General features: G+C 34.1%; 1 protein-coding gene across 23 annotated transcripts in view; it reads left to right on the top strand.

The window, feature by feature from the left end:
- Window positions 1–13,371, top strand: part of ABI1 (abl interactor 1) — a 96,163-nt gene that overhangs the window by 81,068 nt on the left and 1,724 nt on the right. For 4 of the 23 annotated variants that reach the window (XM_044678694.1, XM_044678677.1, XM_044678673.1 and 1 more), the window contains 2 exons: window positions 2,105–2,281; window positions 10,045–10,230. In XM_044678694.1, coding sequence (XP_044534629.1) covers window positions 2,105–2,281; window positions 10,045–10,230 — 363 coding nt within the window. Of the gene's footprint in view, window positions 1–2,104; window positions 2,282–6,069; window positions 6,161–10,044; window positions 10,231–13,371 lie in introns of all 23 variants that reach the window. The other 19 variants (XM_044678693.1, XM_044678690.1, XM_044678689.1 and 16 more) reach the window with 6 other exon arrangements.

Genomic DNA, 13,371 nt, shown 5'->3' with positions numbered 1-13,371 from the left:
AAAGGAATTGACTTTCAGCTTGTTAAGCAACACACTAGCATATTTAGAACTTTAATTACAAATGAATTTTGATTGGCTCTTTATAAAATAAGTACATGACAAACAGTACTTTTAAGAGAGGTATCTGTAAATGATTAGTATGTTGTGTCATGTAATAAAAACAAAAATGTTTTGTAAAGTTCTGAATAACTGGTGTACATGTAGTCTCATGTATTTATTTATTATTAACATTCCCTGCCTCCCCCCCTCCTCCCCCCAAAAAAAACCCTAAATGCAAAAATCATCACTAGTAAGATAAGTTTGGTTGGCAGCCAGCATAGGCTCAATAAAGAACATTTAAAAAATATTACTTCTTATAAATGTACTAATGTCAGTAACAGAAGATTTGCTCTTAGTCTTATATAGATAGCTTTTGGTAAGTCAAGGTAGATATGCTAAGAAATTTCTAGGAATACTAACATACAGAGGAATCCATTTTCCATCCTTGCCTAGGGTACACAAAGGCTGCCTGTGGCCTCTGTTTAAAAAATCTGTTATAACACTGTTTTTTTGGGGGGGAAAATGCTCCAGGGGTTTGAATAATAGATTATTTCTCTCTAGAACTAGTAATTCCCCTATTCTGAATATATTAATTCCTAGGCAATAGCACCTAGAGACTCTGGAAAGCCATAAATGAGCATTGATCAAGCCCATGAAATTGGGCAACTCAGATGCTTGGGACCCCAACTCGTTAAGAAACTCGTTTATGTTGGAAATACTCATTATAAGAAAGTAGGGAAGAAGGGCAGCTAGGTAGCACAGTGAATAGAGCATCAGGTCTGCTGTCTGGAGGACCTAGATTCAATCAAATCTGGCTTCAGACACTTCCTACCTTTGTGACTCGGGGCAAGTCACTCAGCTCTAGTTGCCTAGCCCTTGCCACTCTCGTGTCTTGGAACCAATACTTAGTATCATTTCTAGGATAGAACATAAGGCTTTAAAAAAGAAAGTAGGGAGAAACGCATTCAACAATTTAGAATTGGATAGAATTCCATGATTTTAAAATTAATTTGTAAAACTTTCTATGTAGACCATTGCATATAATAAGTATAAAATAAAAGTTTATTTAATTGAATTGTTTAAAGAGATGATTTCTGTTGCTTGAGGAAGCCCCAAACTGTCAATGTTCTTGATAATTGTCTATCTTGTACTCTGGGACACATCAGAGAAAAAAGTAAAATTAAAGTGAGGGGACTCTGTCACTTGACTGAACTGGTCAAGGTTCACATTTTTGTGTTTTGAAAGTACAAGTTTATCCAAAAGTTAATTTTGATAAATTCAACAAACTTTAGAGGCTTTGATCCATATTAACCTTATATTCTACACTTGTTAAACAAAGTGACTTATAAATACCATTTGTTAGATGTAGATGTTAAGCATGTAAAGTAAATAGGTTAAAAAATGCTTTATGTAAAGCATTTTCTCTCCCCATCCTCCTAAAGGTAGTGTATCTACAAATTTGTTAAGAAACCTAAAAAATTACATAGCTTACTTTGAATATCTCTATTTTGTCAGAGTAGACATGTTCATAAATTTTGCAGATACATAATGTGGAATGGAAGTATTTCTATAAAAGTCTCAAATATTTTGCTACTTAACTGCAGATGAGCTGTGTTAAATGGAATAGCAAATATGGCTGGCTCATGAGCAAAATTGACTCAGGCTTCTGATTTTATAATTAAACCTGTATTCATCTAGCTTAAATACTCATGATTATGTGTTGAAGATTTTGATTTCAGACCTTTTCCTTTCACATTGCATAGGCTTGTTTATTACAAAAGAAAAAAATATTCTCAGATATGGAAATTAACATTTTTTTTAAAACAGGTTGCTCTTTTTGTTTTTGATTTTGTTTTATTTTATTCCATTACAAAGGAATAAAAAGAGAAGGACATTCTATCCACAGTTGGTACCAATCATCTTTACTTTTCCCTTTTCTGCATGCCTCAAGCCTCACAGTGAATGAGTGATCCTGGCTCAAGATCTTTTTCTATATTCTATCATGTGACTTGATCTATATTGCTTAAGTCTTTTTTGTTGGTTCCCTTTGGCTGATGCTTTTCAGTGGCCCCGAGTTCAGCTCCTGGTTCCCAGTATGGCACAATGACCAGGCAGATTTCTCGACACAACTCTACTACTTCTTCAGCATCTTCGGGTGGATACAGACGAACTCCTTCTGTGACTGCTCAATTTTCTGCTCAACCTCATGTTAATGGCGGTCCTCTTTATTCTCAAAATTCAAGTAAGCCTCTGTGCTTTGCAGGCATGTAGCATCAGTGGAGCACTTTTGAAGTAAATGATTGGGAGCTGGGATTCTTGCCAGTGATAGACAACAATCAAAACTACAGAGTTTCATGCTAGTGTTTCTTTGTTTCCTTTAGGAAGTTAGTGCCTATTGAAGCATGAATAAGACTGAATACTAATCACTTTCTACAATGAATTCTACACTTCCAAATTTAACTGAAGCCATTCTTCATTTAACATTTATTGTCAATATAAAATTAAAAATCCAGAAACTGGAAAAAATATTCTTGGAATAAAAGAATTTAAAATTGTATTTATTGGCTAAATAGTTATTAGGACTATTTGTGAAAATTGGACATTGCCAAAATTGAGGTATTGTTATTTTCTTAAAATAAAATGTTAAAGAAATTGCTGGCTATCACTGTTTTAAAGGGTTTCAAATGAAAGGAAAACGCTTCAAATTGGTTGGTAGCTGTTCTTTGATAATATTGCTGATGATTACTTGCCCTTTTGTTTCACTTAAGAAAATAATCTCAGAAGCAGAAAGATGTAATTTTTACTTCATTCTGTTCACTCTAATCTTGGCACATCTCAGCACTAACCATTGTAGTGTAAAAACTAGTGATGCTGGCCGAGTTTTAGGAAAACTTCAGATCAGTCAAATTGATAATAGGATATTGGATTTGATTTTTGTATTTAACCAAAAAAGAGAAAATCTGAAATGAGAGTCCTTTTTAAAGAATGTATTTTTTGATAAATAGAAGTCCAAAGCTCACTCCCACACAAATCCAAATCAACTTCATGGAATAATACTTAACTCTAAAGCTGTTAGGTACTAAGTTTGCTTGGACTGTTGGCTAGCAGTGTATGTCTTAAACATGTATAACGTTTAAAGATAGAAGGTAACTAGAAAGGGGGAAAAAAACCTAATTTTTGTACTTAAAATATCAAAATGAAAGAGTTCTAATTGTACTCAGGCTAAATCTTTAGGGAGTAGAGAACATGAATAATGCAGATGTCTGATATCCATAGATAAGCTGAAAAACATTTTTAGCCTGTGGGTTTCAAACTTCTCTATCAACATTTTAATCTGTGATATGATAGGCATCAAAATGCTTAGAGTATCATCTCAAAATGTTTAGAGTATCATCTCAAACTTTCTTGCAAACCCTCTGGTGAGCTTGTCAAAAAAGAGATAGCCAGGTGTTGATTATTGAATAAACTTTTAAACAACTTCTGAAATATTTAGGAATATTTTTGATATATTACAAAAAAGAAAAAAATTCTAGCCTTCACTACAAAATGAAAAAAGTTGTCAATTTTCCATACAGTTAAATGTAACAGTTTATACAAACCATATACATATTATTTTCATGATGTTTCAAAGTCTTTAGATACCATTCTTTATATTCCTAATATTCTCTCCTAAGACCATGAGCAGAGTTTTTAAATGACTTGTTCCATATTCCATTTCCATTTGTTTAGGGTAATAATACTGCTACTGATTCAAATACAAGTTAGTTTTAAAAAGAGTTAATTCCTTTAAAACTTTTTGTCCCAAACAAGGCCTCAAATTTCAGATTATTTCATTTTGTGTTGTCAACTGTCCAGATTACTGTTGATGTCAAAATAGTAGCTTCTAAAGTTTTTTTTTTAAGTGTTTTGATGTGCATATTTTCTTCCCCCTCTTCAGTTTTTCAGTTTCTTAAAAACATTTTTTAATCTGGTGGTTACGATTAATATTTTGAAAACAGAGACTGATTTTAAAATTTTCCTTTTCACATAAATACACCTTCCCATACTAACCAGCATGGCCAGTACCCAGAGGATATTTGTATAAGTTTTGTGTGTGTGCGTTTTTTTTTTAATTCATAGAAACTTTTGTGTAAAAAAATTATGACATTTTAATTTGGAACATTTCCATGTAGAGTAGTTAGCATCAGTTGGTTTAACAGTGAGTTGAATGCAACATTTATACATAAAATGAATGTTAATAATCTTATATATTGCTTTGTTAAACTGTTGCTTCCCTAAAAACATGAATCTTTTTCAGATTTTTTTCCATAGACCCAGAGTTTAATTATTATTTCAATGTAGAGGTGATTTGGGAGTCACCAGTACATTATTATACATACATATATATGTGTATGTGTGTATATCTATGTATATGTAGATACAGACTTATCTGGATCTATGTATACATATTTAATAATATATACATATTATTGTATACATATTTATACATATCTAATAGTGACTTGGAGGACTAGTTTTTCCTAGATCATCCTGCATATTTTCTGTTCATTGTGTGTTATTGGTCAAGGAAAATCTTCTCTTGCTTAAATCAAAAGTGACAAAGTAAATAGAGGAATTAACCGTCTGAGTACTCTCTTTTATTGTTCCTTCAAAATTATTTCAGTGAAGAACTGGAATTTATAGCATTTGTCAGCTTTATGATTATTCATCAGAAATTAGATGTCATTTAATTATCCATAAATGGCTTTGAAAAGTTATTCAAAAGGTTAGGCTAATTAATGATAAAAGGAATAAATTTTGTCTGTTGAGATTTAATAAACATTAAGCTTAATAAATGAGTTTTTTATGTTAAGATATAATAAATGTTAAGCAGTAACAATTAGCCATTAGGTTTCCCTTGTTTTTGAAGAGTAGATGATCAGCTTTAAAATAAAGGTTTAAACTTAAATTGCAGATGCTCCTTGTTTTTACAAAGTGGAGGTGTTCTTGGAAAGTTGTATATAAATTACATTTTTGTAAATCCAAATTACTTTTCTTAATGCAAGAATTTACTTAAAAACTTGTAAACATTCTATTTTGGTGTTTTATTAATAATTACTCCCTAAATGATCTATTTTGGTGTTTTATTAATAATTACTCCCTAAATGATCTGTTTATAAGTATTATAGTTTGAAAGTACATTAGAAGATAGGAGACAAGGATTTTAGTTGTGGTTCTGCCACTTTCTTGCCCTCTGGTTTTTCCCAGTCCTCAGTGCCCTCTGTTATAAAGTGAGGAGGGTGGACTTTAAGGTCCTTTACGGGCCAAAAGTTAAAGGATTGGAGATACGGATTTTGGTAATATTCTTACTGAAAGCAGAGGATATCTATATTTGTTTTCCATCTTCCTGGTGGGAAAGTTCTCTCTTTTAAGTTCAGTAGGCATTTCTGGGAGTTACTAGCCCCAGAGTTTGTCATTTCATCCATCATTTAAAAAGGATGTTGCTGGTGTTAAAAAAAAGGCGGGGGGCAGCTGGGTAGCTCAGTGGAGTGAGAGTCAGGCCTAGAGACAGGAGGTCCTAGGTTCAAACCTGGCCTCAGCCACTTCCCAGCTGTGTGACCCTGGGCAAGTCACTTGACCCCCATTGCCCACCCTTACCACTCTTCCACCTATGAGACAATACACCGAAGTATAAGGGTTTAAAAAAAAAAAAAAAAGGATGTTGCTGGTGTTATAATACAAATCTCTTATTTAAGCTTTGTGATAGGTTAGACTGCCTCCTTGATTTCCATTTTTATTCTTTTTTAAAAAACTATCTGTTGATCAGTCCAGTTCAGAGTTAGTTTTGCTTTTGGAAATAAACCTGAAGGTGCTATAGGTTTTGTTTTAGTTTTGTTTTTTTGTTTTGTTTTGTTTTTGTTTTGTTTCATTTGCAGACTGTTCTTTGCATACTTATGTTTGTGGTCCTTGTAACTGACTTCTGCTTTTTGTTTGTTTCTTTTTCTTTCCTTTATCTGTTTTACTTCCCCCATACCGTGTTGTTGCTACCAGTTTCTATTGCTCCACCCCCTCCCCCTATGCCTCAGTTGACTCCACAGATACCTCTCACAGGCTTCGTGGCCAGGGTGCAGGAAAACAGTAAGTTTGGACAAACTGAGCTGTCAAAGAATAGAGGCTGTCTCCTTATAGCATGCATGGCTGGCGAGTCAGATTTTTCCTTTCCTTTCCCTTTTTTTATTTTTTATTTTTTAAGAAAAGCTAATCCTATCTTGAATACAGGTGCAATGTGCTGTCAAAATTGAAGAGCACGATCTTCAGTTTTTTTCTGTTGTGTGCATGATTACTGACCCATGTAAGTCTTCCAATGGACTCTGGATAATGGGTGTCAAATGATTAAAAACACAAGGGGTCTGCATTGTGTAGATCCTTCAGAAATATATGTGCAAACATGCAAATCCAAATTTTTTGGAAGCCTCTCTCTAAATTTTGATAGGTATATCTGGTAGTGTTCCATATAAGTTATTCTGTGTTCTGTTACCACACTTAATTTTGTATGTTAGTGTCAAATATAAAGATATATAGTGATCATACTTACTGTCCAGGTTGAATGGGGTTTTAATATTTTGACCGAGTTTGATATTTGCCTGTCATACTTATATGGTCTGACATGGTAGAGTTGGTTTACAAAAACAAGCAGATTATTCTATGCTTTACATTTGGTGGGTTGGATGATAATGAATTTCTAGGAGCTTCTTTCTGCTTAATGTGAATGCTTACAAATAGAAAAGGGATGGTAAAATTATTGACTCCTTTAATGATCTCCATTAAGGGAGGATTTAATGAATTTTTGAAACTATTTTGAGTTTATAGTTTGGGGGTAAGTTTTCACTAGCTGATACCTCATTAATTCAGAGAAGTGCCAGAAATTACTTGATTTTTGCTTTAAAATCGCCATGAATGTTTCCTTCTTTGGAAAAATCTGAGTAATGGCTAGCAAGGATTATTTTATCATGACAAACCAGTCTAAATAACAATGGGTAAGTAGGGTGCTGAGGTCAAGTAGTTTAGTTTATGAGCTCCTTGAGTACAGGGTTTGCTTTTTATTCCATCCTTCTGGGTCTTCCTCACCCACTCTTTGCACACAACAGTGACATAATTTAAAACACTTAAAATTTTTTCTAAAATTTGGATCCTTCAATATAATTATCAGGGAGAGGTTTCAGGTTGTATCCCCACATAGCCAGCACATCTACCAGTAGAATACATTGCTGGAAATTTTATATGCAATTCATTCTGACCCTCTTGAGAGGAGTAACTTTTCATTCAGCCAACTGACATTTATTTACTTCTACATACAAAGTGTTTCACTTACTATACTAAGGGCTTATGATATTGCTCTGGCTTTCTAGAGCATATTCTTGAATTGGATTTTTTTTGGGGGGGGGGCAAAGCAAAGTCCCCATGGAAAGTGAATATTTGCCCCTTTAAGAGATGCCTTTTCTTTGGTATTACCCTTTTGATATTCTGGCCACTTCCCATTGATTTTATTAAGACCACAGACTGATCCTGAATGGATTCAGAGTAATCTTAAAATATTGAAGACTTTTGGAGTAATAATGTCATTATCTCCTTATTACAGAACCACCTTTATCTTTTGCTTTACAGTTTCTATATCTCTGGGTTGATAATTGGATGATGTAGGTAATGTGATTTTTAAAAAAAGTTAATTTTCTCAAAAATAAAGGAATGGGGGAAACAGCCTTTCATGTAGCAATAGTTAAAAAAGCAGACCTGTGAAATAATGATCATAATAGAAACACAGGTTTCTTTGTACTTGTATGTATTTATTGAATAGATGAAAAAAAATTTTTTAAGTCTACCATTCAACTTTTATTTAATTAAACTCTACAAGGCCTATTTCTAGGTTTAAATGCTACATGCTAGAAAATGACATAGTTTAGTTCTAATTTGGCTAACTGATTGATCTGAGACTTACTTGTCCCATGCCCTGAACTACTCATCTGTATGATTTGCCAGCCATGTTCTGTATAGGTTTGTAGGAGGACTCATGATGGAAAGCTTGTAGAGCGTTTTATTTTTAGATTTAAATATCTCCCACGTTCCCAACCTTGAAGATGGCCCTCTAGTGGTGCATAGGTGTATGTGTAGAAATTTAAGTCTATGTATTAATTTTTGCTGGTTTAAATAAAATCTTAGTACCTCAAGTTGTCCTGTTAACAAGCATTATTTTCGAGATGTGCTCTCCTAATATGATAATTCTCCAGAGGCATTTATTAAGCATCTACTTTAATTGCAAGTATTGCTTTGCTAAGGTGTCTACAAAGAACTAGACTGACTAGGTCCCTGCCAAGTATAAGTCTGAATTTCATCTGGGACACACTAGCATGGATTCACATACATTGGATTATCATATGAATGAATAAAAACATTGAACAAATGAAGAAAGGTATATAGCAGATAAACAGTTAAAGCCAGACCTCTACCTAAAAGGAACTGAGTGATCTGCTTCTGTTTACTTTTTTCACATTTGTATAAACCGAGATTTAAAGGAATCTTGGAATATGTTCATTGTTGCACTATAGGAGTATTTTTCCTTCAATCCATTAAAATGACTAAAAGGGAGGAATATTTCATAGAAATATCTTAAGTCTATATTTCAGGCTCAAGGTATGTTTTCAAATAGCTAATAACTCCATGTGTAAAAATAAGCAAACTTTGAAACACCACTCATCAAAACAGATTCTCGTGGTGCTTTCCTCTACACTTTAACTAGATATGAACTGATGTTTTATATTGTGAATTTTGCCTCTAGTCTTCATTAACTTTCTAAATATTAAATCAGTTCAGCTCTTTGTCTTTAGAGAATACAACAGTCTAGTAAATCATAAAATAGGAATTTAAAGCAGATTGTCAGTGATAGTTCTTTATTGAACCTCTTAATTAGGAACTGATCTTGACTTGGGTATTATGTTTGTGTCCAACTAAGTGGCAGAATACTTTATTTTTACTCAGAAATAGCTTCCAGTGCTACCATTTCTTCTAGTTAATTACAGATACCATCTAGAAATTCAACTACAAATCACCATTTAAATTTTGTAAAATATAAGTTCTTTCCATTTTTGTCCTACCCTCAATATTTTTGTTAATAATAATAGGAGTAAGCATTTATATAGTGCTTTATAGTTTACAAAGTGCTTTTTATGTTAATTGATTTGATATAATAAATGTACATTCATATGATTTAATATACCTAGCATATTTTTATTTTGTTCTTTTTCCATGTTTAACTTTTACTAGTAAAAATTAAAAACCTTAGTGTGCTTCTCACATAAACTTCCAAATTTAAATGTACTTAAACATGCACATGAACAACTTGGAAAAACACTGAACTTCACTTATTCTCATTCAAAATTTTTCTCTCTTTAGGCATTTCCATTTTCTCTTATCTGGTTAAAATGTATTTTTTTAAGTCCCAAGTAAACCCTGCTGGTGAAATATTTCTTGGTTTTTGTGTTTAAGGCTGTTCCTCAAGTAAAGACTGGGGGATTGGGCACCATCAATAATAGATCACAGATGGATAAATCATAAAAATATAAGATTCACCTTAGATGAATTGATGGGGGGAAAAAAGAACTTGTATCAAATTCTCAGCAGTCTAATAAATTGGGTGCTTGTGTCCTGTCTTATATTTTGGAATGGGACAGCCTTCTATTCCTGCAGTGCAAGTTTATAGTCCTCTGAAAGGAAAAATTCCTTCCTGAACCTCTGCAGATTATCAATTTCCAAGTTACCTTTATTTTTATTTACTTATTGCTGTTGTTAAATTCTTTTAAATGCTATTAAGCAAATATAAGCTTTAACACACCAAGCTTTCCATTCCTAATCAGTGCATGTTGTTATAGTGCATGCTTTATATACTTTTGAATTTTTCTTGAATTTTGTTAGTCTGTTATCTTTTATTTTGTACAATTTCTCATCCAAATCAATTTTGTAAATACTTTTTAGTTGCTGATAGCCCTACACCACCGCCGCCTCCTCCACCAGACGATATTCCTATGTTTGATGATTCCCCACCTCCTCCACCACCACCCCCAGTTGATTATGAAGACGAGGAGGCTGCAGTTGTTCAGTATAATGATCCATATGCAGATGGAGATCCTGCCTGGGCCCCGAAAAGCTATATTGAGAAAGGTAAGATACCACCAGGAGTGAATTGATCTAAAGTTTTATAGAGGGCAGCAATTCTGAGTGTGATATCAAAAGACAAACCAGGGGTCGGCAACCTTTTTGGCCATGAGAGCCATAAACGCCACATTTTTTAAAATGTAATTTTGTGAGAGCCATACAGTGTTCACAGTGCACTCCTGTAACAGCGTCTGAAAAAAAATGGACTTTATGGCTCCTGCAGAAAGAGCCATATCTGGCCCTCAGAAGAGCCAGATATGGCTTGAGAGCCATACATTGCTGACCCCTGCCCCAAACAAACAACCAACCACTAGAAAAACTATCCACTTTAGAGACATCTCGTACTTTAGTGTTTGGGGGGAAATAAAGTAGACAAATGGTCTATCATCATTAGAAACTATTGTAAATGGTGCCATTTTACTAATATAAAGTCAGATAATTCACTATGATTAAGTTCCACTGCATCCCTTATCAAGGAATAACCTCAGTTTAATATTATCTTGCTTTTAACCAACAGTTGTGTTTATCTATTTGATAAATCAGTGTTAGGGAGCAGCAAATTCCATTTTCATTTTAGTCTTCCCCCAATCAGTGTTTTTTCATCTCTATATATGTATATAATTTCTTATATCTCTTGGTAGCTCTGTCAAACACTGCTAAGCCAGGTAATGGCATTTGTTTCTAGGCCTTACCTTTTAAATATCTCGCCTTCTTCCTATTTGATTGACCTAATTGAACATTTGGCTGATAATCAGAGACCTGAGTCATTTTCTTGGTCAGATTTTGAGTAACTAATAATAAGTTGGCTGTTTCCTCCTGGATTTTGGCAGTAAATATTATTTTAAACTTAAAACAAGAATTTTCATAGAAATGAAAATATCCAAATCATTATTAAAATCTTTAAAGCACATGTGTTACATTTAAGGTTGAAGCCGGAGCCAGGTAGTCCAGAGAATGCCACATTGATAATTCTACCTTTAATACCTTAATTAACACAATCCCTAAAAATGGAGCCATTAAATATTTGCATTGGCTTATGTATGATTTGGAAAAGTATTGAAAATCAACATTATTATAGTATTTGAATTTTTTTATACCTTTACATTCATGTGGTCACTGTATATGTTGTTATCTTGATTCTTCTTTTCTTGAACTACATTACGTTAGTTCATGCAAGTCTGACCAAAGTTGCTCTAAATCCCTGATATTCCTCATTTTTCTCATGTGGTATTTCATCACATTCTTTATCCTTCTCTGCTTCTGTCTTCTGTCCAAAGCATCATCTTTCCAGTAACTCAGCCTCAGAACTTTGAAGTCATCCTCAGCTTGTCTCTTTTACTTCCTCCTACGTACCCAGTTAATATGTGGTGTAAAGTCTTCTTGAATCTCCTTCTGTGACACCTGCCATCTCCTCCCCTTTTTCTCCATTCACATGACCACCATCTTAGTTTGGCTCTGATAACCTCTTACCCACTCTTTCTAGTTCATCCTTCGTACAAATTCCAAAGTCTAAATTTCTGAAGTTCTAAGTCTCATTTCTGAGCTTGTCATTCTCCTGTTCAAGAAGCTCCACTGGTTTCTAGTTGCTTGTAGGCTCAAATATAAACTTCCTGGCATCATTTGAAGCCAGATTATGAAGGATATGTATTTGTTACCATTCTAGCTTGTTAAGATGTTTCTGAATCTTGAGTCTGTCCTCCAGTGTTTTTGGCTATTTCCTCCCAGTTTTGTTATCTGCAGATTCGATAAACATACCATTGAGTTGCTGTGGCAAAAAGCATTCATCAGCTGTTGGGCAGGCTTCTGGGAATGAACCTCCCTGAGTTTAGCTAGGCTGGGTCTTGGAAAGATGATCAATCAGTTGCTTGTCAGAGCTTGCATTCTGTTTTTTCATCTTAATACCAAGCTGGGAAGGGTTTAAGCATAGCTTCTGTTGGTAGTTTTCAAGAACTCCATCTCTGTGACAGGATAAAGTGCTGAGGTGGGTTTTGTTCTCTGCTTTTATTCTTGTTTGTTTGTTTGTTGTTTGAAACAACAGTGGAAACCTAGCTTACTAATGATTAATGTGAAAAAGATATTGGGGTTTCAGTAGTAACTCTGAGTTAAGTGTGATATAATTGCCAGACAAATGGATAAACTCTTCAAGTGCATTCCTATAAATATAATGCCCTGAGGAGGGCAGCTAATCCTCTCAGTTTTCAGTGCTGCATTTAATATGGACATTGGCAAACTAAAACCTTTTCAGGGGATTGGTGGTCAGGACGGTAAAGTATCAGAAACCTATACCATAAGAAATGCTTAATTGTTGGGGGTGGGAGAGGAAGATGGGGGCGGCTGGCCTGGAAAGAAAGCAGATGGGAACATGATAGCTGATTATATATTAAAAGGCATGCCATGTGGAAGAAGGATTAGACTTCTTTGTCTTTCCAGAGGGCAGTGGGTGGAAGTTAACAGGGAAGCAGATTTTAGCAGGGTACAAAAAAGAATGATCAAATGGAGTTTTGAAAAAAATGGAACCTGCTGCTTTGTAGAATAGTGAGCTCCTAGTAACTGAAAGTATTGGAGCAGAGACTGCTTGCCCAAAGTCAGGGATGTTGGAGAGAGGAGATTTTGTTCTGGGGAAGGATGGGCCTACAGGACCTCAAAAGTTTCCCTTTTTATTCTTCTTTTTAGAATTCTAAAAGAAAAGTTTGACATGACTATAAGAACAGAACTTTTAAAATTCTCTGTTCCACACTAAAGGGAAGAGGAGCAAGATGAGTCATGTGTTCCAATCTCTTTGATGACTAATAAACACACCAGACCTTTGTCATAATCATTCAGGTTTTTTTCTCCCAAATCTAACAGTCTTCAATTTTTTAGGAAAAAAGAAATGTTTTTCTTTTCAATGAAAATATGTGACTTCTTGCACCAGTTCTTACCCCCATAATAAAAGCCTTTTTTCCTAGCCATCACATTTCTAAAAAGAATCCCTCTTTCCCTGACAACACATACTTCTCACACAGAAAATGTTTCAAAATCTTGAATGCTATGACATTCTTTAATCTCAGTGAAATTATCACCCTGTTTTGTTAAAAAAAAAATCCAGCATTCTATTTACATTTCAAAATTAAGAACAAGAGTAAAGTGGTGTTTTTATTTTCCAGC

Source organism: Gracilinanus agilis, chromosome 5, assembly GCF_016433145.1.
Source record: "Gracilinanus agilis isolate LMUSP501 chromosome 5, AgileGrace, whole genome shotgun sequence".
NCBI lineage: Eukaryota > Metazoa > Chordata > Mammalia > Didelphimorphia > Didelphidae > Gracilinanus > Gracilinanus agilis.
Note: the sequence above shows the minus strand (reverse complement) of the source record. Positions and strands in the feature narration are given on the sequence as shown.